This window comes from Pleurodeles waltl, chromosome 5, assembly GCF_031143425.1.
Source record: "Pleurodeles waltl isolate 20211129_DDA chromosome 5, aPleWal1.hap1.20221129, whole genome shotgun sequence".
Lineage (NCBI taxonomy): Eukaryota > Metazoa > Chordata > Amphibia > Caudata > Salamandridae > Pleurodeles > Pleurodeles waltl.
The window spans coordinates 309,884,811-309,908,456 of NC_090444.1; the positions used below are offsets into that span (position 1 = coordinate 309,884,811).

At 45.0% G+C, this 23,646-nt stretch overlaps 1 protein-coding gene across 1 annotated transcript in view; it reads right to left on the reverse strand.

Annotated features, from left to right (window-relative positions):
• FSHR (follicle stimulating hormone receptor) overlaps nt 1-23,646 on the reverse strand; it is a 1,893,748-nt gene that overhangs the window by 731,012 nt on the left and 1,139,090 nt on the right. The window contains exon 3 of the mRNA XM_069236717.1: nt 22,840-22,914. Within this exon, the coding sequence (XP_069092818.1) occupies nt 22,840-22,914 (75 nt within the window). The remainder of the gene's footprint in view (nt 1-22,839; nt 22,915-23,646) is intronic.

The following is a 23,646-nucleotide window of genomic DNA, read 5'->3' on the forward strand; positions in this document are numbered from 1 at the left end:
TCCCCAGTTGTTGCTTTTTGTTTATAGGCACTAGAAAGCACATTTTTACATTCAAACTTTAAAACTTCATATCTCCAAGTTCCCTACATTAGATTTTTGTTGTTTTGTTGTAATTTTGAAGATACAAATATTTCCTATTTTAATAAATTACAGATGGTCAGAATCTCTCCAGGCAGCTGTACCATCAAATAGGTGCAGTGAAGGAATAAGAACTCAATATCCAAGCATGAGGGAAAATGCAAAAATGCATAGTCTGACTAAATTAGAAATACAACGTTTCACGCTGTAAGGTAATGCAGATGTTTAGGACTTTACATACCTTACCTAGGGATAAAGACCCACCCAGTACCAGTGCTATTGAATGAATAGTTAAAGATATTAAAAGAGAACAGTGGGAATACTGATCTTTACAGTATTCACCATAGGAGACGAAGATGTGATCCTGGACACTGCAATGAAAAAATGGACCGTTAATAGTAAATGGCATACAATTAAATTATTTCTAGATACTCCCTCAAAATCTTAAAAGGAGGAAAAGCTCAAACACAATTGAATAGAGGGTTTTGGCTGTGCTACATAACTCAGAACTAAGAGCTTGGGCTATGTGAGGTGCAAAACAATATCTTTTCTGGGCACTGACAGAGCTGAAGCCCTCCTTAGGTCAGTTAATTTAATCAAAGGCGGATAAAGAATAAGTGTACTCAGAGATGATAGAACATCACTGTAGGAAATTGGGTTTCTAGTTGAAGGGGGTGATACCCAGCTCACGCAGCAATTACAGCTCTTGTCAGGCTGAAACTCAAGCAAACCCCAAATTAACATGTGCTTAACCTTCTGTTAGCTTGACACAAAAGCAGTCAGGCTTGACTTAGAGGCAATGTGTAAAGTATTTTTGCAGCGCTTTAAACAGTAATAAAGTGACAACAAAACACAAGAAAAATCACACACCAATTTGGAAAAATAGAGTAAAATGTATTAAGCACCAAAACAACAGCAATCCAATCAATAGAATTGCAGATATAGAATTTTACAGATCTTAGGTAAGTGTAGCACCTAAAAGCACCACTTGCTGCTATCCAGTCATGTGAGAACGAGTTAAGATCACAAGTTCAGATCTATGGCATTGGAGCACCGAAAGTCTAGCATGAAGAGCCCGGTTCATTGTGGAGGGGTCTGTGAGGGGCAAGAAAAGCATCACAGATGATCATCGCTATAATGCGAAGAGCAGGTTGGGCATCACGGATGGTCATCACTGTAGTACAAAGATCTTGTTGAGCATTACAGATGGTTGTTGCTGGAAATTCCCGCTGGTGGTCACCAGGGGCTGTCGATGGTTGTAGCGCGGAGTGCAGATCTTGTGATGGCTGTCACTGTAGCATGGAGAGTGAGATTCACCAGAGCTTCAGTCGATGTTGGCGTCAAGATTTGGGTGTGAACAGGCCTATTCATAGTCACAAAGAGCCCAGAACATCAGGATTTCTTCTTTTGTTGAAGGAGGAACACTACTGATGCCTCACCAAGCCTCCAGGACCTGATGGGGACCTTTTGGTGATCAGGAACTCACTCCAGCAGGTGCTAGCAGGGCTCAGTCAGTTCCAGTTGCAGGTCCAGTTGTAGGTCAGAAGGGCAGATACAGGGAGGCCTCTAGAGCCTGGGAAGAAATGTGCAGGTCCATTTTTACTTCTTGGCAAGCAGGGCAGGCTTCAAATATCAAAGCAACCTTGGTCTCCCTTCTGTAGTATCCACAGATCCTGAAGTGTCCTGAAGAGTTGGGCCTGAGGGTCTAATGTTTATAGCTGGTGCCAGCTTTGAAGTAGAAGACATTTGTAGAGGTTTCCACCCCCAGAGATGGACATATGTGAAACCCTTTATGAGTGTGCTGAGGAAGTCTTTGTGGTGTGCACGTGAAGTAGATGACAGCTCCCACCCATCAAGTCAGAGATGGCTCATCCTGCCAACCCCTATTCCTCCTTCGTCACACTGTCTAGAAGTAATACACAAAGACCAACTGCTAGATACACCTAGTCATGTGACACAGGATACAGACTGCAGACACCAAATGATTAGAGCAATAAAATACAATATTCCAAGAAGGAGGGAGTGAAAAGTCATACGTTCTCTGACCTTCCCAAATGTCTAACCATACAAAAACAACAGGAGGGAGCCCCTACTGTGCTTACCCTATCTCTCCAGAATAGCCCAAGGAGAATCACCCTATAGTATTAAAAGGAGTCTCAGCCACTGGATTTGCAAGTGGCATGCTTCATCATAAGAGTCCTCGTTCAGTTACATAGTGTATCTGGACATGAACAACCTTGGTAGCGAAGGGAGCTCTTTAGTTATTGGATGGGATCCTCGATTTAAAGTAGTCAATGGTGTCCTGAGGGTCAATTTTATTTTTAAAGGGCACCCTAACAGAGTTAAAACAGGTGGGTATGCACTACGGACATTAGTATCCTCTGTTTCCCTTGGTCAACATGTTTCAGCCATCACATCGATGCCTCACAGGGCTCGTTGGCTTTCATCAGAACTTCACAAGGATCCCATTTGCATCCTATTTGTGTGCAGTCACGTGTGAAACTTCCATTAACAATGCTCATGCATGCCATACATACTGACCAATTTGGTCCCTATGTTTGTATTTCTTTAGTAGTGTCCTATTAGGGTCTTTTCCCGGCCGTCAACTTATTTGATTCATTCTTCCCACACATCTACAGGAGGAAAGGATGGTGACAGAAATGTTCTTATGCTCGTGAATGAAACGAGAGAATTACAAGGAAGGGCTTGAAAGGAAGGCGAGTAGTTCTGTAATTTAGGTCACATTTCATCATACTAGCATCATACTACGCCATACAGGGAGTGAATTGTGGCGAGTGTGATAAATAATTGAAAACAAATGCATGGAGTAAGGTTGACAGAGCCTACATTCCAACTAGCATCTTAACGTTTTGAGTCAAAACGGCTCATAGTACCCAAACTGCCATCACAAGGCATGCAGTGATACAACATATAGAAATACTACATGTGAACTAACTTCAAGTGTTTGCGAGGGCATATTCTTCTGGTCAAACATGAAGAGATTTTCCCCTGCAAAAAGTGCAGAATTCTGTAACGATATACAGAAATCAGTGTAGTCACTCCAATGTTCAATGTTATACTGAGTTTCAATGTCCGATGTTATTCTCTTTTTCGCTGGGGCTCCTTGTGGGAATAGCTCACAATCCTGCTGCGATTTCTGCACTGGAATGACTGTTTCAATTGTAATGGAGCCTTTAAAGGCCAACTCGCTTTCTTCACATTTGTAGTTTTTGGTTTTTCATATTGCCTTTAGTTTTGGCCAAGGAATCATAAATGTAGATTATTTCCTTCGAAAGCACCCCTGTGCTACCGGTGTCAAGCGGGATAGGAATTCAATAATCTAAATCAAAGCAGATGTTGTCAAAGAAGACTTTCCACTACAGCAACAAGATTGAGCTTTAAAAACAAAGTTGTGACTAGCCAGAACCCAGCATCCATTAGCACAGGAATAATTACAGAAAGTCTGCAAGCTCCAGCTGTATTAATGGTGAAGCAAAATGCTCATTATTTCTGCTTATTCAACTAGGCAGTCTTGCTCTGCAGTAACTACAAACTGCAGCCCAAGCAAATAATAGCCAGAACAGTGACAGTAACGGAGCTTGACTGTTGGAAAAGAAAATCAGTATGTGCTGCAAACGCAGAAAGTGACAAACTGACCACAGTTAAGATTACATGACATTGTGGGATTTTTCACTGCAACCTTTGGGGATGACTGTGTGTTAGACCCTAATTAAGTGGGTACAGAGCAGACTTGGACTACTGTGCCCTGCACCATGGTGGGTTAGATCATTTGGTACTGGTGACCTGGGTTTCATCCTAATATGGCTCAGCAAAGCGGGCAAATACAACCCTTTCCACGTCGGTTAATTCTCTGTATACAAAGGTTGAGCAGGTCCAGGCTTCTTAGGGAGGCAGTGTTGTGGAGTCACACATTTTTTTAATCTTACAATGAGGTACAAACTAATTCACAATATACAGAAAAACTATGCACGAGTAAGGGAAACCTTAAACTGGAAAGGTTGTTAGAGGTAAAAAGAAAATGCCAGACCCGGAAAATTTGCAGAACGTTGCTGATATGAAAAGAAAAACTGTGTCCATCTCTTAGAAATATGACTACAGCCCAATCCACTAAAAATAAATTGTTTGTCCCCCGCATCACAAATATACATCAGCTGTCTCGTACAACTTTACAAGGTTTTACATTGCAGCTTTTTTCCCAGCTTTGGTAATGATACATTAATTACTTACTTCATTAGCAAAGCTGAGCCATGAAACTAGGAATATTAGCACCACAGCCATCACCTACAATTGACTACACAACTGACACTACATTACATCAGCTATGAGTACTAAGCTATGTATAGAAATTGCCAACTTGAGTATAAACGCTTTGAATGCTATGGAGAAGACTCTCCTGCTGTGGCCCAGTGGGGTGAGATTGTCTTGCAAGTGACACTATTGGGTCATTGATGCAGTTATGTCATTTATGGCACTAGCCCTCAGAAACCAGCTTCCCTGGTTACCTGTGGGAGAGAAGGAAGCTGAAAAACATCCAGTTTTCCATACTCTTAGAAAATTGTGCAATAAGGAAATTCAGCCTTCCATCGATATATCTACAAAGGTCGAGGTGATCATAGTGGGATGCAACTGTCCAGCACTTCCAGTAAACTCCATGGATTTCTTTATAGGGGAGCAAGCCCTTTGGCAAGGGCCTGTACTCACCTCTTTTCCCTTGGTACTTTCAGTATATCTGTGTTCCCTCTCGGGGTGCATGGAGGTGTTTGCCCCCAATCTGCTAGTCCAGGGGAGGGGGCAGCTAGCCCACTAGACACTAGGGAAAGTGTTAGAAAAAGAAAGGGGTGGTGGCCCATCATGCATAGCAGCGTTCCCCTATCTCAAAAGAGGGCATTTCAGTCTTTCTGCCTGGGCTTTGCCATCAATCTGCCCCCCCTTGGAGGACAGAAAGGCCAGTAGACACTAGGGAAGGTCTGAGAAAAGTGAGGTGGCCTGCCATTCACAGGGCCATGTCGTAAACCCATAAACGGGCATCACACTCTTTCTGATACCTTGAGGGTATGTGACAGGTTTGTCCCCAATCTACTCCTCCCCTGGCCTTCCCCTGAGAGAGTAGAAAGCCCAGTTGGTACCAGGAATATTTTAACAAACAAAAAACAAATTTGGGTGGGGGTGGCCGTCCTGGTCTAGGGGCAAACCCCCATCCAAATGAATGCAATACAGTATTTGTGCCATTCTGGGAGGCATTTTCAGGTTTTGCTCCCAATTACCCCAGAGGGAGGTGAAAGCACACAGAACACCAGGGAAATTCCTACAAAAGCACAAAGGGGCTGAGATGACCCATAACATAGGGCCATGTCTCTGCCTCAAAAGGGGGTATTACAGTATTTCTTTCCCCCTGTTGGCATTTTGTGGGTTGGCCCCCGATTGTCCCCCACCGGTAATATAAAGCTCAACATCAAAGATATAGTAACAGCTAAAAAAAAGGGTAGGTGAGGCCTCCCAACCTAGGGCCATGACCTCACCTCAAAAGGAGGGAATACTGTCTTTCTGCCCTCAAGAGGCAGATTAGAGGGTTGCCCCAGTCTGCCCTCTCATGAGGGTGAAGAAAGCACCCTGTGTACGAGGAAATACAACAAAGGGGTAGGGCGGCCCACTCTGGGTTATGGCCATAATCCTGCCCCACAAAGGGGCAATACAGTCTTTCTGCCCCTCCTTGAGAGGCACATTGGATGTTTGCACCCAATTTGATCTCTGGTGAATAGAAAACCCACTAGAGGCCAGGGAATTATTTACATTAAAAAACAAAGAGTTGAAGTGGGCTACCCTGGCATAAGACCATTCCCCCACTCCAGAGGGGGGGGACAATAACAGTGTTTCTGCACACTCTGGGAAGAAGATTGGGGTTTGTCCTAATCTGCTCCCCACCCAGGCAGGAGGGCAGGAAGGTCAGTAGACACCAGGGAAAGAATTAAAACCTCAAAGTGTAGCGGTTGGCATAATATGTCATAGTGCCATGCCCCTAACCAAAGTGAGCATCAAAGTATTTCTGCCTTAAGTTTGCCCAACAGGGGACAGTAAGTAATCCCACTAGACCCAGGGGGAACTCTGAATAAAAACAAAAGGGGCGGTGATGTTCCATCATGCTTAGGGCCAATGTCCAAGCTCAAAAGGGTGAAGGCAAAAAAAGTATTGTAGGGATTGATTTTCATTTTTGAATACACAAGATCCCGGTATACCAGTGATTTATATATTTCTCAAAGTGCATAAAGACTTGAACAACCCTCGTAGAAGACTGTAATATTAGTGTGGGCGCGTGGGGGGAGCTCGAGCGTTACTCGAGTCCTGAATGCGCTCGCGAATTGGAAAAAGAGACGGTTAGGAAAAAGGAGAAGCTGCGGGCACCGCACCGCTTGTGTAGGTCGAATAAACTACACTTTGTTTGAAAGTATCTTGGTTTATGTGGCTTATTTACCACAAAGACCCATTATTTCTGCCTGCCGTTCTCTTCTAGAGCACCTAGACCAATACATATACACATTCTTGAAACCATTTGTCTGTCAAACAAGGGCCTTTGTGAGAGACTTTATGGAGGTCACCTTCAACAATAAAATAGAGGGGATGCTCTTTAAGAAAAATTCTAATTTTCTGGTCACGTTAAATATTGAGCCACTATATACCAACGTTCTGTAGGATGAAAGTATTTCAGTAATAATTGAATTACTGAGTTCAAGGACAGAACCCCATAAGGTTCCCACACATTTCCTATCTGAATAAACCACAATCAATATAAGAGAACCTTCCTTATGGCCAATTCCTCTGCATTAGGAGAAATTGCACCTACAAATATGACTATTTTGAAAATGGTAATACCCTTATTGAGAAAATCCTGGATAGGCGCTACTCCGAGAAAAACTCATCAAGGCAGCTCTCAAAAGGGTTTAGTTCACCCCTCGGGAAACATTACTTATGCTAAAATCTAAAATTAGCACAAATCTGCTTACCTGGTGTCGGAAAGTACCATCTTGCCTGGCATGTTACCCCCATTTTTACATATGTACATTTATTTTTGACTGTCTCACTGGGATCCTGCTAGCCAGGACCCCAGTTCTCATAGTTTGTGGCCTGAATGTGTGTGTGTATGTAGTGACTAACTGTGTCACTAAGGCTCTGCTAACCAGAACCTCAGTGCTTATGCTCTCTCTGCCTTTAAAATTGTCACTATAGGCTAGTGACCATTTCACCAATTCTAATTGGCACACTGGAACACCCTTATGATTCCCTAGTATATGGTACCTAGGTACCCAGACTATTGTGGTTCCAGGACATCCCTATGGGCTGCAGCCTTTCTTTTGCCACCCATAGGGAGCTCAGACAAATCTTACACAGGACTGCCACTGCAGCCTGAGTGGTATAATGAGCACGTTATTTCACAGCCATTTTACACTGCACTTAAGTAACTTATAAGTCACCTATATGTCTAACCTTCACTTAGTGAAGGTTAGGTGCAAAGTTACTAAGTGTGAGGGTACCTTTGCACTAGCAAAGGTGCCCCCACATAGTTCAGGGCAATTTCCCTGGACTTTGTGAGTGCGGAGACACCAATACACGCATGCACTACATGTAGGTCAATACCTATATGTAGCTTCACAATGGTAACTCCGAATATGGCCTTGTAACATGTTTAAAATCATGGAATAGTCCCGTCATGCCAAATCTGGTATTGGGGTGCCAATCCCATGCATCCCCGGGGCTCCACTATTGACCCCGGGTACTGCCAAACCAGCTCTCTCGGGTTTTCTCTGCAGCTACCGCTGCTGCTAACCCACAGACAGAGTTCTGCCCTACTGGGGTCTGGGCAGCCCAGTCCCAGGAAGGCAGAACAAAGAATTTCCTCTGAGAGAGAGTATTACAACCTCTCCCTTTGGAAATAGGTGTTAAGGGCTGGGGAGGAGTAGCCTCCCCCAGCCTCTGGAAATGCTTTGAAGGGCACAGATGGTGCCCTCCTTGCATAAGCCAGTCTACACCGGTTCAGGGAAACCCCAGTCCCTCCTCTGGCACGCAACTGGACAAAGGAAAGGGGAGTGATCAATTCCCTGTCCATAACCACCCCAGGGCTGGTGGCCAGAGCTCCTCCAGTGTGTCCCAGACCTCTGCCATCTTGAATCCAGAGGTGTGAGGGCACAATGGAGGCCTCTGAGTGGCCAGTGCCAGCAGGTGACATCAGAGACCCCTCCTGATAGGTGCTTACCTCACTAGGTGGCCAATCCTCCTCTGAGGGCTATTTAGGGTCTCTCCACTGGGCTTTTCCTCAGATAATGACTTGCAAGAATTCACCAGAGTTCGTCTACATCTCCCTCTTCGACTTCTGCCAAGGAACGACCGCTGACTGCTCCAGGATGCCTGCAAAACTGCAACAAAGTAGCAAGAAGACTACCAGCGACATTGTAGCACCTAATCCTGCCAGCTTTCTCAACTGTTTCCTGGAGGTGCATGCCCTGGGGGTGTCTGCCTTCACCCTTCACTGGAAGCCAAGAAGAAATCTCCGGTGGTTCGACTGAATCTTCCCCTTGCTCCAGCATGCACCAAACTTCAGCATCACCGGTACTCTGGGACCCCTCTCATCCTGACGTGCATGGCCCCTGGAACATAGGTGGTGGGCCCAAGTGACCCAGAATGTCCAGTGATCCAACTTTCCTAATTAGGAGGAGGTAAATCCTTGCCTCCCCCCTCCAGACAGTAATCCTGTGCACCATTTGAACTGCTAAGGCTTCTGTGCATTGTTGCAAGGAATCCTTCATGCACAGCCTAGCCCAGGTCCCCAGCACTCCGTCCTGCATTGCTCAACTCGCTGAGTTGACCACTGGCTTTGTGGGACCCTCTTTTGTAGTGTTGAGACGACCGCTATGCTCAGTTTTCTTGAACCCGTGTTCAAGTACTGCCTTCTTGTGCGTGGGATCTCTGTATTGCTGAGGGCCCCCCTGTCTCCTCTTCCAACTGGCGACATCCTGGTTCTTCCTGTGCCTGGGCAGACCCCTTTTTCTTTAACCGCGACCTTTGCAGCTAGCAAGGCTTGTTTGCGGTATTTCTCCAAGGAAACAATGCTGCATCCTCCAGCACTCCGTGGTACATCACCTGCACAAAAGAGAAGTTCCTAGCACCTTTTGTTGTTGCAAATTTTTCAGCATCTTCCATCCAGAAGCAGCCATTTTGAGCCTTAATTCGGGGTTTAGTGGGCTCCTGCCCCCCCTGGACACTTTCACGACTTGTGGACTTGGTCCCCTTCTTTTGCAGGTCCTCAGGTCCAGGAATCCGTGTTCAGTGCTTTTCAGTCAGTTATGATCTTTACAGAATCTCTTATCACAACTTTAGTGTGTTTCTGGGGAAGTAGGGTCACTTTACTCCTACTTTTCAGGGTCTTGGGGTGGGGTACCTTGGGAACCCTTAGTGTTTTCTTACACTCCCAGTGACCCTCTACAAACTACACTAGCCTAGGGGTCCATTCGTGGTTTGCATTCCACTTTTAGGGTATATGGTTTGTGTTGCCCCTAGGCCTATTGCATCCTATTGTATTCTACAGTGTTTGCACTACTTTTCTAACTGTTTACTTACCTGATTTTGGTTTGTGTGTATATTTTGTGTATTTTACTTGCCTCCGAAGGGAGTATATCCTCTGAGATATTTTTGACACATTGTCACTAAAATAAAGTACCTTTATTTTTAGTAACTCTAAGTATTATGTTTCTTGTGATATAGTGGTATATGATATAAGTGGTATAGTAGGAGCTTTGCATGTCTCCTAGTTCAGCCTAAGCTGCTCTGCTATAGCTACCTCTATCAGCCTAGGCTGCTAAAACACTTCTAATCTACTAATAAGGGATAACTGGACCTGGCACAAGGTGTAGTACCATCACGTACCCACTATAAGCCAGGCCAGCCTCCTACATTGGTGGTGCAGCGGTGGGATAAGTACTTGTAACTGCTTTACCACTTTGTCATTGGTGCTTTTCATAAGAGAAACATATTCCAAATACTTACAAATATACACAGTTAACCTAAACAGTGTAACTCCCTTTCTGAAAACTTTCTAAAACGTTTCTAAAAGTTTTGAAAAGTTTGAAAAAGTTTTTCTCTTTTCTTTAAAAAAAGTTACTAAACTTTTTTTCTCTCTCTCTTAAGCTTTTTCTTGCAACTATGTCGGTAGTAGAGGCCACTCCCAAAGTTGTTCAGGCAACCTATGGCAGTTTATACTTTAGATGTTTGAGGGGTCTCTGCATAGAAACAAGTTTAAACATTGGTAAGAACCCTACCAAAGATCTTCTCCTTAGCCTTCTCCTAGAAATTGACCAGAACCAGTCTGGCCCATCCCAGGAACAGGAGGTAGAGGAGGAGAGTACCCAGGAAGAATCAGGGGAGGGCCCGAGGACTCTGGGGAGGGTTCCTCCAAAGACCTGTCAGCTAACAGGCCATCTAGTGAAACTGGTAGTGGGAGGGGGTCCCACATCAGTAGGGCACCTTTCACTGCAAAAGGCCAGGTAACTAGTTTTCAGCCATTTCCTCTGTGTCTCAGAATTCCCAAGCCTCCCACCCTGAGGATAACACCCTAGACAGGGGTCTCAGAAAGCTGAGGTTGGAAGAAGCTAGACTGAAGCTGAGACAGCAGCAGTTAGCCTTAGACAGGGAGTCTCTAGATGTAGAGAGGGAAAGACAGAAGTTGGGGTTAGTTCCCCATGGTGGCGGCGGCAGTGTTTTTGATAGTAATCCTGTAAGAGAGCAAGATTCAAGAAACCTGCACAAGATTGTCCCCCCTTACAAGGAGGGGGATGGCATAAACAAGTGGTTTGCTGCACTTGAGAGGTCCTGTATAGTACAGTTGGTCCCTCAAAGGCAGTGGGCTGCTATCTTGTGGCTATCTTTCACTGGTAAGGGTAGGGATAGGCGCCTTATTGTCAGAGAAAGTGATGCCAACAACTACAAAGTTTTGAAAGATGCACTCTTAGATGGATTTGGGTTAACCACTGAACAATGCAGGATAAAGTTCAGAGATACTAGAAAAGAGTCCTCTCAAGACTGGACAGACTTTGTAGGCTGATCAGTGAAGGCCTTGGAGGGATGATTACATGGCAGTAAGGTGACTGACTATGAAAGCCTATATAATCTTATTTTGAGAGAGCATATTTTGAATAATTGTGTGTCTGACTTGTTACATCAGTACTTGGTAGACTCAGATTCAACCTTTCCCCAAGAATTGGGAAAGAAGGCAGACAAATGGGTCAGAAGAAGAGTGAACAGAAAAGTTCATATAGGTGGTGACAAGGATGGCAAGAAGAAGGATGGTAAGCCTTCTTACAGGGGTGGGGACAAAGATAAAAAGCATTCTGAGACTTCATCAGGCCCACAAAAATCCTCTGGGGGAGGTGGGTCCAAATACTATTCTAACAAACAAAAAAGACATGGTGTTATTTATGTAAAAGTAAAGGCCATTAGGTAAGTGATTCTACTTGTCCAAAGAAAAACACCAATGTTCCCACTACCACAACCCCAACTGCATCCTCTAGTGCCCCTAGTAATAGCAGTGGTGGTGGGAAGTCTACTACGAATAGCTAATCAAAGGGTGTAGCTTGGCTCACCATTGGTAATGTAGTTGGGGTTGGTCTTGTTAGGGAGACCACAGATGCTGTTTTAGTCTCTGATGGTGGTATTGACTTTGCCACCTTACTTGCTTGTCCCCTTAATATGGGTAAGTACAAGCAGCTTCCCCAAATAAATGGTGTTGAGGTTGAGGCCTACAGTGATACAGGAGCCAGTGTCACTATGGTGAGTGAGAAACTGGTTCACCCTCATCAACACCTATTTGGTCAGCAGTACCAAGTGACTGATGCTCATAACAACACTCTTAGCCACCCCATGGCTGTTATGAATCTCAACTGTGGGGGTTACTGGTCCAAAGAAAGTTGTGGTAGCCACTGATTTACCTGTAGACTGCTTACTAGGCAATGATTTGGAGACTTCAGCTTGGGCTGAAGTGGAGTTGGAGGCCCATGCAGCAATGCTGGGCATTCCAGGGCATATTTTTGCTCTCACAAGGGCTCAGGCCCAGAAGCAAAGAGGACAGGGAAGCTTAGATCCTGGAACAATGGACCAAGTGCTCCCAAAAGCTAGGGGTAGAAACAGTAAATCCTTGCCCACTATCCCTTCCTCTCCAGAAGATTCCCCTTTTGAGGAAGAAGAATCCTCTCCCTGTGCAGAACTTACACCAGATGAGCTAGCAGCAGACACTGCTGAGCTTTTGGGTGCAGGGGGGCCTGCTAGGGAAGAGCTGAGTGTGGCACAGCAGACCTGTCCCACACTAAAGGGTTTCAGACAGCAAGCTGTCAAACAGCTGAATGGGGATATCACTGTTAGCCATAAGGTCTATTGGGAAGATAACCTCCTCTACACTGAGTCAAGGGACCCTAAACGCGGAGCTGCCAGGAGATTGATCATCCCTTTGCAGTACAGGGAATTTCTCCTGACCTTGGCACATGATATTCCTTTGGCTGGGCATCTGGGCGAGAGTAAAACTTGGGACAGACTTGTTCCATTGTTTCACTGGCCGCACATGTCAGAGGACACTAAGGAGTTTTGTCGCTCCTGCGTGACCTGCCAAGCCTGTGGCAAGACTAGTGGCACACCTAATGCCCCCTTAATTCCACTTCCAGTGGTTGGGGTGCCCTTTGAAAGGGTAGGGGTTGACATAGTTGGCCCCCTTGGCCCTCCAACAGCTTCAGGCAATAGTTTTATCCTTGTGGTACTGGACCATGCCACTAGGTATCCTGAAGCTATACCCTTAAGGACCACTACAGCTCCTGCAGTGGCAAAATCCCACCTGGGAATCTTTTCCAGAGTGGGTTTCTCTAAGAAAGTGGTGTCAGACATGTGGAAGGAGTGTGGTGTAACTTACAAGTTGACTACTCCTTATCATCCACAAACAAATGGTCTGGTTGAGAGGTTTAATAAAACTCTCAAAAGTATGATCATGGGACTACCTGAAAAACTCAGAAGGAGATGGGATGTTCTGTTGCTATGCCTCCTTTTTGCTTGCAGGGAGGTACCCCAAAAAGGAGTGGGCGTTAGCCCCTTTGAACTCCTTTTTGGGCACCCTGTAAGAGGTCCCCTTGCTCTCATGAAGCAGGGTTGGGAACAATCTTTAAAAGCTCCCAAGCAAGACTTTGTGGACTATGTACTTGGCCTAAGATCCAGAATGGCTGAGTACATGAAAAAGGCCAGTAAAAACCTTCAGGCCAGCCAAGAGCTCCAAAAGCAATGGCATGACCAGAAGGCTGTCCTGACTCAGTACCACCCAGGACAGAAGGTGTGGGTATTGGAGCCTGTGGCACCAAGAGCACTCCAGGACAAATGGAGTGGACCCCATCTCATTGTTGAAAAGAAAGGTGAGGTCACCTATTTGGTAGACCTGGGCACTGCCAGGAGTCCCCTTAGAGTGCTCTATGTCAATCGCCTAAAACCTTATTATGACAGGGCTGACTTAACCCTGCTCAAGGCAACTGATGAGGGGCAGGAAGAATAGAGTGACCCTCTCCCTGACCTCTTCTCCACCACTGAAGCTGATTGCTTAGTGGAGGAGGAGTGCTTGCAGATTGCCTTACTGCTGAGCAGAAGGACGACTGCATAAATCTACTAGACAGGTTCTCTGACCTTTTCTCACTGTTACCAGGTACAACTACCTGGTGTGAGCACACAATCAACACTAGAGACAGTTCACCTGTCAAAAGTAAGATTTATAGGCAGCCTGACCATGTCAGAGACTGCATAAAACAAGAGGTACAGAAAATGCCAGATCTGGGAGTGATTGAGCCTTCTGAGAACCCATGGGTTAGCCCAGTGGTTCTTGTACCTAAACCTCATACTAAAGATGGTAAAAATGAAATGAGGTTTTGTGGTGACTGTAGAGGACTCAGTCAAGTACCCAAAACTGATGGTCACCCTACACCCAGGGCAGATGAGCTCATAGATACACTGGCTCCTTCCAAGTATCTAGGCACTTTTGACTTAACTGCAGGGTATTGGCAGATTAAGTTGTCAGAAGATGCTAAACCTAAAACAACATTTTCAACCACTGGAGGGCACTATCAGTTCACTGTTATGCCCTTTGGTTTGAAAAATGCACCTGCCACTTTTCAGAGGTTGGTGAACACATTCATGCAAGGGTTGGAAGCCTTTAGTGCAGCATATCTTAGATTATATAGCTGTCTTTAGCGCCACTTGGGATGATCACCTGGTCCACCTATGGAAAGGTTTAGATACCCTGCAAAAGGCAGGCTTCACTATCAAGGCTTCAAAGTGCCAGGTAGGGCAGGGGAAAGTGGTTTATCTGGGCCACCTGGTAGGTAGGGAACAGATTGCACCACTGCAGGGGTAGATCCAGACCATTATGGAATGCGCTCCCCCTACAACTCAGAACCCAAGTGAGAGTCTTCTCAGGCCTCACAGGGTACTATAGGAGGTTCATTAAGAACTATGGCTCCATTGCAGCCCCTCTGAATGACCTCACAAGCAAAAAGATGCCTTAAAGGGAATTGTGGACAGGTAGCTGTCAAAGGGCTTTTGATGAGCTAAAACAGGCCATGTGCTCTGGACATGTCCAAAAAATCCCTTGTTACTCCAGGAAATTCATAGTCCAGACTGATGCTTATGAATTAGGGGTAGGGGGAGTTCTATCAGAGCTTACCACTGAGGGCCAGGATCAACCTGATGCTTTTATCAGCATGAGGTTGACACTTAGAGAAAAGCATTAGTCTGCCATAGAGAGGGAGGCCTTTGCTGTGGTCTGGGCACTGAAAAAGTTGAGACTGTACCTGTTTGGTACTCACTTTATTGTTCAGACAGACCACAAACCTCTATTATGGCTTAAACAAATGAAAGGTGAAAACTCTAAATTGCGGTGGTCCATCTCCCTACAGGGAATGGACTTTATAGTGGAACATAGACCTGGGAGTACCCACTCCAATGCAGATGGACTCTTCAGATATATCCACATAGACAATGAAGACTCATCTGGTCAAGGGTAACCCTATTGTCCCTCGTTTGGAGGGGGTGGTTGTGTAGGAAAGTACCAACTTGCCTGGCATGTTACCCCCATTTTTACATGTATGTAAGTTTGTTTTTGCCTGTCTCACTGGGATCCTGCTGGCCAGGACCCCAGTGCTCATAGTTTGTGGCCTGAATGTGTGTACCTGTGTAGTGACTAACTGTGTCACTGAGGCTCTGCTAACCAGAACCTCAGTGCTTATGCTCTCTCTGCCTTTAAAACTGTCACTATAGGCTAGTGACCATTTTCACCAATTCTAATTGGCACACTGGAACACCCTTATAACTCCCTAGTATATGGTACCTAGGTACCCAGGGTATTGTGGTTCCAGGAGATCCCTATGGGCTGCAGCATTTATTTTGCCATCCATAGGCAGCTCATACAAATCTTACACAGGACTGCCACTGCAGCCTGAGTGAAATAACGCACACGTTACTTCAAAGCCATTTTACACTGCACTTAAGTGACTTAAAAGTGATCTATATGTCTAACCTTCACTTAGTGAAGGTTAGGTGCAAAGTTAGTAAGTGTGAGGGCACCCTTGCACTAGCAAAGGTGCCCCCACATAGCTCAGGGCAATTTCCCCTGACTTTGTGAACGCGGTGACACCATTACATGCGTGCACTACATATAGGTCAAAACCTATATGTACCTTCACAATGGTAACTCCGAATATGGACAAGTAACATGTCTAAGATCATGGAAATTTCCCTCCCATGCCAAATCTGGTATTGGGGTGCCAATCCCATGCATCCCCGGGGTTCCACTGTGGACCCCAGGTACTGCCAAACCAGCTCTCTGGGGTTTTCTCTGCAGCTACCGATGCTGCCAACACACAGACAGGGTTCTGCCCTCCTGAGGTCTGGGCAGCCCAGTCCCAGGAAGGCAGAACAAAGAATTTCCTCTGAGAGAGGGTGTTACACCCTCTCCCTTTGGAAATATGTGTTAAGGGCTGGGGAGGAGTAGCCTCCCCCAGCCTCTGGAAATGCTTTGAAGAGCACAGATGGTGCCCTCCTTCCATAAGCCAGTCTACACCAATTCAGGGAACCCCCAGTCCCTGCTCTGGCGTGAAACTGGACAAAGGAAAGGGGAGTGACCACTCCCCTGTCCTTCACCACCCCAGGGGTGGTGCCCAGAGCTCATCCAGTGTGTCCCAGACCTCTGCCATCTTGAATCCAGAGGTGTGAGGGCACAATGGAGGCCTCTGATTGGCCAGTGTCAGCAGGTGACGTCAGAGACCCCTCCTGATAGGTGCTTAACTCACTACGTGGCCAATCCTCCTTTGAGGACTATTTAGGGTCTCTCCAGTGGGCTTTTCCTCAGATAATCACTTGCAAAAATTCACCAGGGTTCCTCTGCATCTCCCTCTTCGACTTCTGCCAAGGATCGACCGCTGACTGCTTCAGGAAGCCTGCAAAACCGCAACAAAGTAGCAAGAAGGCTACCAGCAACACTGTAGCACCTAATCCTGCCAGCTTTCTTGACTGTTTCCTGGTGGTGCATGCTCTGGGGGGCTGTCTGTCTTCACCCTGTACTGGAAGCCAAGAAGAAATCTCCCGTGGGTTGACGAAATCTTCCCCCGGCTCCAGCAGGCACCAAACTTCAGCATCACCGGTACTTTGGGACCCCTCTTATCCTGACAAGCGTGGCCTCTGGAACACAGGTGGTGGACCCAAGTGACCCAGACTGTCCAGTGGGCCAACTGTCCAAATTTGGAAGAGGTAAGTCCTTGCCTCCCCCCCTCCAGACAGTAATCCTGTGTACTGCATGAATTGCAGCTGCAAGGGCTTCTGTGCACTTTTGCATGGAATCCTTTGTGCACAGCCTAGCCCAGTTCCCCAGCACGCCATCCTGTATGGCTCAACTCGCTGAGTTGACCACCGGCTTCGTGAGACCCTCTTTTGTAGTGTTGAGACGACTGCTGTGCTCAGTTTTCTTGAACCCCTGTTCAAGTACTTCTGCAGGTGCTGCCTTCTTGTGCGTGGTCTCTCTGTGTTGCTGAGGGCCCCCTCTGTCGCCTCTTCCAAGTGGAGACCTCCTGGTCCTTCCTGGTCCCAGGCAGCACCCTTTTTCTTCAACCACGACCTTTGCAGCTAGCAGGGCTTGGTTGCAGTATTTCTCCAAGGAAACAATGCTGCATCCTCCAGCACTCCATGGGACATCTTCTGCACAAAGGAGAAGTTCCTAGCACCTTTAGTTGTTGCAGAATTTTCAGCTTCTTCCATCCGGAGGCAGACATTTTGCACCTTCATCCGGGGTTTAGTAGGCTCCTGCCCCCCCGGACACTTTCATGACTCTTGGACTTGGCCCCCTTCCTTTGCAGGTCCTCAGGTCCAGGAATCCGTCTTCAGTGCTCTGCATCCTGTTGTGGTCTTTGCAGAATCCTCTACCACAAGTGTAATGTGTTTCTGGGGAAGTAGTATCACTTTACTCCTACTTTTCAGAATCTTGAGGTGGGGTATCTTGGACACCCTTCATTTTTTCTTACACTCCCAGCGACCCTCTACACACTACACTAGCCTAGGGATCCATTTGTGGTTGCATTCCACTTTTAGAGTATATGGTTTGTGTTGCCCCTTGGCCTATTGCATCCTATTGTATTCTACAGTGTTTGCACTATTTTTCTGTTTACTTACCTGATTTTGCTTTGTGTGTATATTTTGTGTATTTTACTTACCTCCTAAGGGAGTATATCCTCTGAGATATTTTTGCCACATTGTCACTAAAAGAATGTACTTTTATTTTTAGTAACTCTGAGTATTGTGTTTCTTGTGATATAGTGCTATATGATATAAGTGATATAGTAGGAGCTTTGCATGTCTCCTAGTTCAGCCTAAGCTGCTCTGCTATAGCTACCTCTATCAGCCTAAGCTGCTAGAACACTACTAATCTACTAATAAGGGAGAACTGGACCTGGCACAAGGTGTAAGTACCATCAGGTACCCACCATAGGCCAGGACAGCCTCCTACACGTGGGTATTGAATTAGTGAAATGCATCAAACAAAAGTACTCAAAACTATATCAGGGTTAAACATTCCAAGGCCTATGTTCTCCTTTATAAGAGAAAGCTACTTGCACAAACACCTTATAAAAGTAACAAGACCAGCAGAAAAATCCACAGACCTTCCTCGAGTTCTGGGACTCCTCATCATAGTGGAACATTACAGACGCCTGTACTGTTCGACCTGAAAATTCACTACATACACTAAGGGCCTCACTATGAGTTCAGCAGATGTTTTACACTGTCCGCTGAACTTCCTACAAGGAAGGTTGCCACCATACAGGCTACCTCCCCGCCAGCCCCATTAAGAGTTTCCCACTAGGTCAGCGGGTGGAAACCAGAGTTTCCGTTGGCTGGCCTAGTGGGAAACTGCCTACAGCATTGTCTCCAGCTCGTACTCGAACCAGCGACAATGCTGTAGAGCGCAGGGTACACCAGCACCCTCTCAATGTTCACTGACTGCAATGCAGACAGTAAACATTGCGATGGTGCTGCCCAGGCGGGTCTCTGCACTTCTCTTGCCAAGTGCATGGGCAGTGCAGGTGCCCTCCTAGGGCCCCCTCACCTGATCTCCACCAGCATTTACATGGCGGTAAAACACTGGTGGAGAAGGGGATCATAATCCCCAGGCGCTGCCCTGGCAGATTGGGACCGGCACCACCTCCAGACCGCCAGAACTTATCTACTTTGTGAAATGTCCCTGTGATATGGTGTACATATGTCTAATCACACAACTGGTCAAAACATGTATCATGCAGCATAAGTCACACATCAGGTGTCAAGGACATGGCATATCACTAGCTAAACACTACATGAAGATGTACCATTCTTTTGATACAGTGAGTTGGTTAGTTTTATTTGTTGCTCAATGTAACCCCTGATGGGGCTCTAGTACATCCATTCTGTCCAAAACAGAGGCACATATGATTGAGAAGTTCTGCAGAGGGATTAAAGGGATGAATGAAGCAGATAGAATGTGGCCTTGATATAAAATGGTCATATTATTTTTTTGTCCATTTTCTGATATCTTATGTGTTGTACCAATGTGGCTTTGACTTCAATACCAAAAAGCTGTTCATCAGTTCCCCCGATTCATGCTGTGAACCTCTCCATTTCCAGGTAAGCTTAATTAGCTGAAAATGAACGTATATTTTCATTCCATATGCATATTCCAAGTCTTGGCACTGTGCATACATCAAGTAATAAGGTTGATTATCCCTATGCTATCGAAAACTATATTTGCTGTTTGGGTTACTATTTTCAAATGTATTATGTAAAAGATACAATACACTATGGAGAGTTGAGGTATTTTTTACAGAAATGATAATGAGTGAATAAGAGGTTCAGTGTTTGATAGTTGTGGTTTCTTTACTATACCTTGTACAGTTAGTCATTTTAGGATAGCCGCCACTCCCTCATGCAGGATCACATGATTCCCTCATGTCTCGCATGCATTTCACAACATGAATACAACAAGAATGCAGCACGCATGTTACTTTGACAACCCAGCAGTTTCTTTATCACATTTAAGCTCATGCACAGAACTGGAGGGTCTTGCACCACATGTGATTGATTGTTCGTCACATGAGTTATATGGTTATAACCTGTATGTGTTCATTGAGCACTGTTGATGATCTGATTCCTCAAGCGGCCCCCTTGATTTCTCAGTCTTCTCTGAGGAAAGGTGTATGCCATCTAATGGTCTTACTGTGTGACAAACCTAGTTTCTGCACATACAATTTGTATGTAAATATCAGTACCTTTGTACCTAGATTCGTTTGAGGTATACATATATATATGTGCATTTTTACTTACAGGCTCGATTTCATACATCTTCCTTTGTCCTGATGATGTCTTGAATGAGAACTGTCGAAACACGCCAACATTGCTCAGGAGGAGATCGATTACATGTATAGTCATTTCAATCAATCCAGTCTAAGGAGTACACAAAAAGAGCTCCACCCCAGGATTCTTGTAAGAATATAACTACCTCTGGGTGGATTGAACTCTGTACTTAACCGATAACCACTCAATAGAGCAAGATGGACATGTAGGGCCTGATTTAGAGTTTGGTGGAGGGGTTACTCCATCACAACAGTGACGAATATCCCATCTGCGGAAACATCAATACTATAGGATATAAAGGGATTCATTTTCGTTGAACGGGATATCTGTCACCATTGTGACAGAGTAACCACTCTGCCAAACTCTACATCAGGTCCTGAGCCTTGTTTACCCCAGTGGGGAGTGACAATACATTGACATTTGTGTTTTACAGTGTGTTGCTTAATGTATGCAAATATATTTCCTCTTATTTTGGTTTCAGAGACCTATTCAAATTGACTGTTTGCAATAGAGAGGCAGGCTGTATATAATGACAATAACAAATCGCATGAGAGGTCAAAAACTATGTCTAGTGAAAATGTATTGTTTCATTGTGATTGGTGTGTCTGCTACTTGAATTAATCGGAACAGTACTGCGTTTGTTTTGTCTATCACTGTTTTTGCCAAGGAGATGTGGAGTGAGATGGACACACCCCTTTATATTTCCTGGTTCTCAAAGGGGGCATTAAAGCCTTTCTGTCCTCAATATGCCCTTGATGGGCTGAACGTCCACTACACACCATGGGAAGCCCTAATGAAATAAGGGGTAAGGCAGCATGGGACAATGCTCCCACCCAAAGGGGGCATTACAGTCTTTCTGCACCCCCATAGGGTGGAAAGCCCACTTGAAGCCAGACATTTATTGAAAAAAGCCAAATTGGTGGGGACGGCTTAGTATGTTATCTAAATTCCAAAAGGGGGCAATAATACATTTGGGAGGTAGATTAGGGTTGTGTCTCTGTCTGCCCCATGGAGGGGTCAAAAAGTCCACCAGACACCAGGAAACCTCTTAAAAGAAAACAAGAAGTGAGAGCTGTCCACCGTAGCATAAAGCTATGCCCTAACCCCTAAAGTGTGTAATTTGTCCTTTCTGCCCTCTAGGTAGTCTAATTTGGGGGATGCCCCATTCTTTCCCATTGGGTATGGAGCCCACTAGATGCCATGGATATATTTACTGAAAAAAGGAAAAGATTGCGGGTGACCCTTCCAGGTCCAGGGCCATGTCCCTAAAAGGCGGCAATAAAGTCCACCACCACAGGAGGCAGCGAGCCCACTAGAAACCACGGAAATAAAAGAAAAAAACAATGCAGTAGGTGCCAACCATTATGGTTGTGGTTCATAACCGCTCCCCAGAAAGGGGTAACATAATCTTTTGCACCACAGAGGAGGCAGGTTGGGGGTTATCTCTTAATTTACTCCTGAGGGGATAGGAAGCCCACTAGATGTCAGGGATTTATTTACAAAAAAGGGGTGGGTGGACACCCACCCTGGCATAGAGCTATGGTCTCACCCAAAAGGGGGCAATACAGACTTTTTGCACTCCCTCTGAGGCATATTGAGGGTTTTCCCATCTCCTCACCCACAGGAGTAGAAAGTCACTAGGGAAACAATTAAAAAACAAAGGGGTGGGGCTGGCCCAGGCTGATTTAGGGCCGTGCCACCAACCCAGAAGGGGGTAATTTAAATTCTGTGAGCAGAATTAGGAGAATTCTGGTGACTCTGTCTTACTCATGTTAATCAGAGTTTCTGCAAAATTCTGGCAATCACTGCATGAGGACTTTTTTCACATTTGAGTTGGTGAATAAGATTTGGCGTCTCGTGGAGCAATTTTCATTTGCTAGGAGGACTTCCTGTGAGATTGTCCTATCGCATTTAAATGGCTGCTTCCTGAGTAATTTTTCTAGTCGACTCGAAACTAGTGGGCTGCCATTTGCACAAATTTTTTACCATTGCTAAAATAGGAGTGCAATTCTGCGGACTGGAATTCTGTAAGTTCCAATAAGAATTAGGCAATATAGGGCCAGATGTAGCAAAGGTTTTTACCCATTCTGTGTCTATGGGAAAAAGTGTTGGTACATATGGCCCATAGTCTTTCTGCTCCTTGGTGGTAGATTGGTGGATTGCCCGTCACATCAGGCCCCACCCCACACCCCAAATCCTCAACAGTCTTTTTGCTTCCCTGGGAACTAAAGAATCCCCATCCCTAGGGCAAGCAAGAGAAAATTTAAGTTCTTCTGGATTTGTTTTTAAATATGGCCAGCAGAGTAGTTGTAAATCTAAATTTCATCCTAATGGCTGCACTAAGAGGGTTTGGGGGTGTCACCACCGAGGGAAACTAACCAAACCCAGACATTTCCATTCCCGAAAACTAGGGAGTCGCGGGTGGTGAGCTTTGTGTGGATGCCACAATGTTGTCTTACCCACAATGCCCTGCAACCCTATTACTTTGCATAAAATAACAATTTTCCTCAAATTTCTAAGACCTAAACTTGCTGGCCCTGCAGGAATTCAGAACATTCCCACGACTTAGGGTTCTCCTACTTGTCCTAGTAAAAACACTAGCACACTGGTGCGGATGAGCCTAGTGCCTTTGACATAGATGGATCAAAGCAGTGTCAATGGGGGCTGTTCACAAACACCCCATTGTCCCTGGCTGGATATCTTCCAAAATATTATGAAAGTTCAACAATAAACATCCACAAAAAGCCTTAGCCCCTTGAGCTAAGAGGTAAAGTTGTATTCAATAGTTTGCATTTCTATATAACTTACATTTCACGGAGTTTTGGAAGATGTGAAAAAACGTTCGCTTCAATAGTTTTCAGGACATCATTCTGCGATATTTCTCTGGGAAGAAAATAAGCTTATTTAGATATAAAAGGGTAGATATTTAACAAAACAAAGCAAATTGTACTCAAACATATTTTCTGTTGATAAGTTCATTCTTTCAGTCATTAGTGAATTAACATATTATGAGTTGGAGGGAAGGTTTAGACAACATGTAAAAATAAATACCAGCATGACAAAAGCAATTCAAATAAAAGTGGATTCTCTTGAAATTATTTTGTTTTCAAATTAGGTGTTGATATTGGTGATCAGATGTGGGAAAGCACACAGATACATTTGCAATGAATGGAAAACACAGGACTAAGAACCTGCTTAATAAGTCTCAACATTTTTACCTTTAATAATGCATAGGGCTTGATTGCTAAACATTTTTGACCTGCACTGTTACATGTCATTGGTGATAGAAATGTAGGGTCTGATGTGAACATCTTTTATTACTGAAATGTGGAGGTGGTAAGGTGTGAAACAAAGGTTTCTAAATAATTGGTATGTTTCGTTTTGTTGTGGTTCTTGTGTATTATGGTGTTGATTGTGCTGTTGTGGTTTTGTGCTGTATTATTGTTTTGTGGTGATGTGTTGTACTGCGGTTATTGTGTTGTATTCTGAATTAACTGTTTGTTTATGCCGTGCCCTTTATGTTCTAATTGTGCTCTTTTGTTGCTGTGTATTATATCACTGTGTTATTTTCAGTTGTTTACTTCGGAGACGTCAACATAACTTGATAATTTTTTA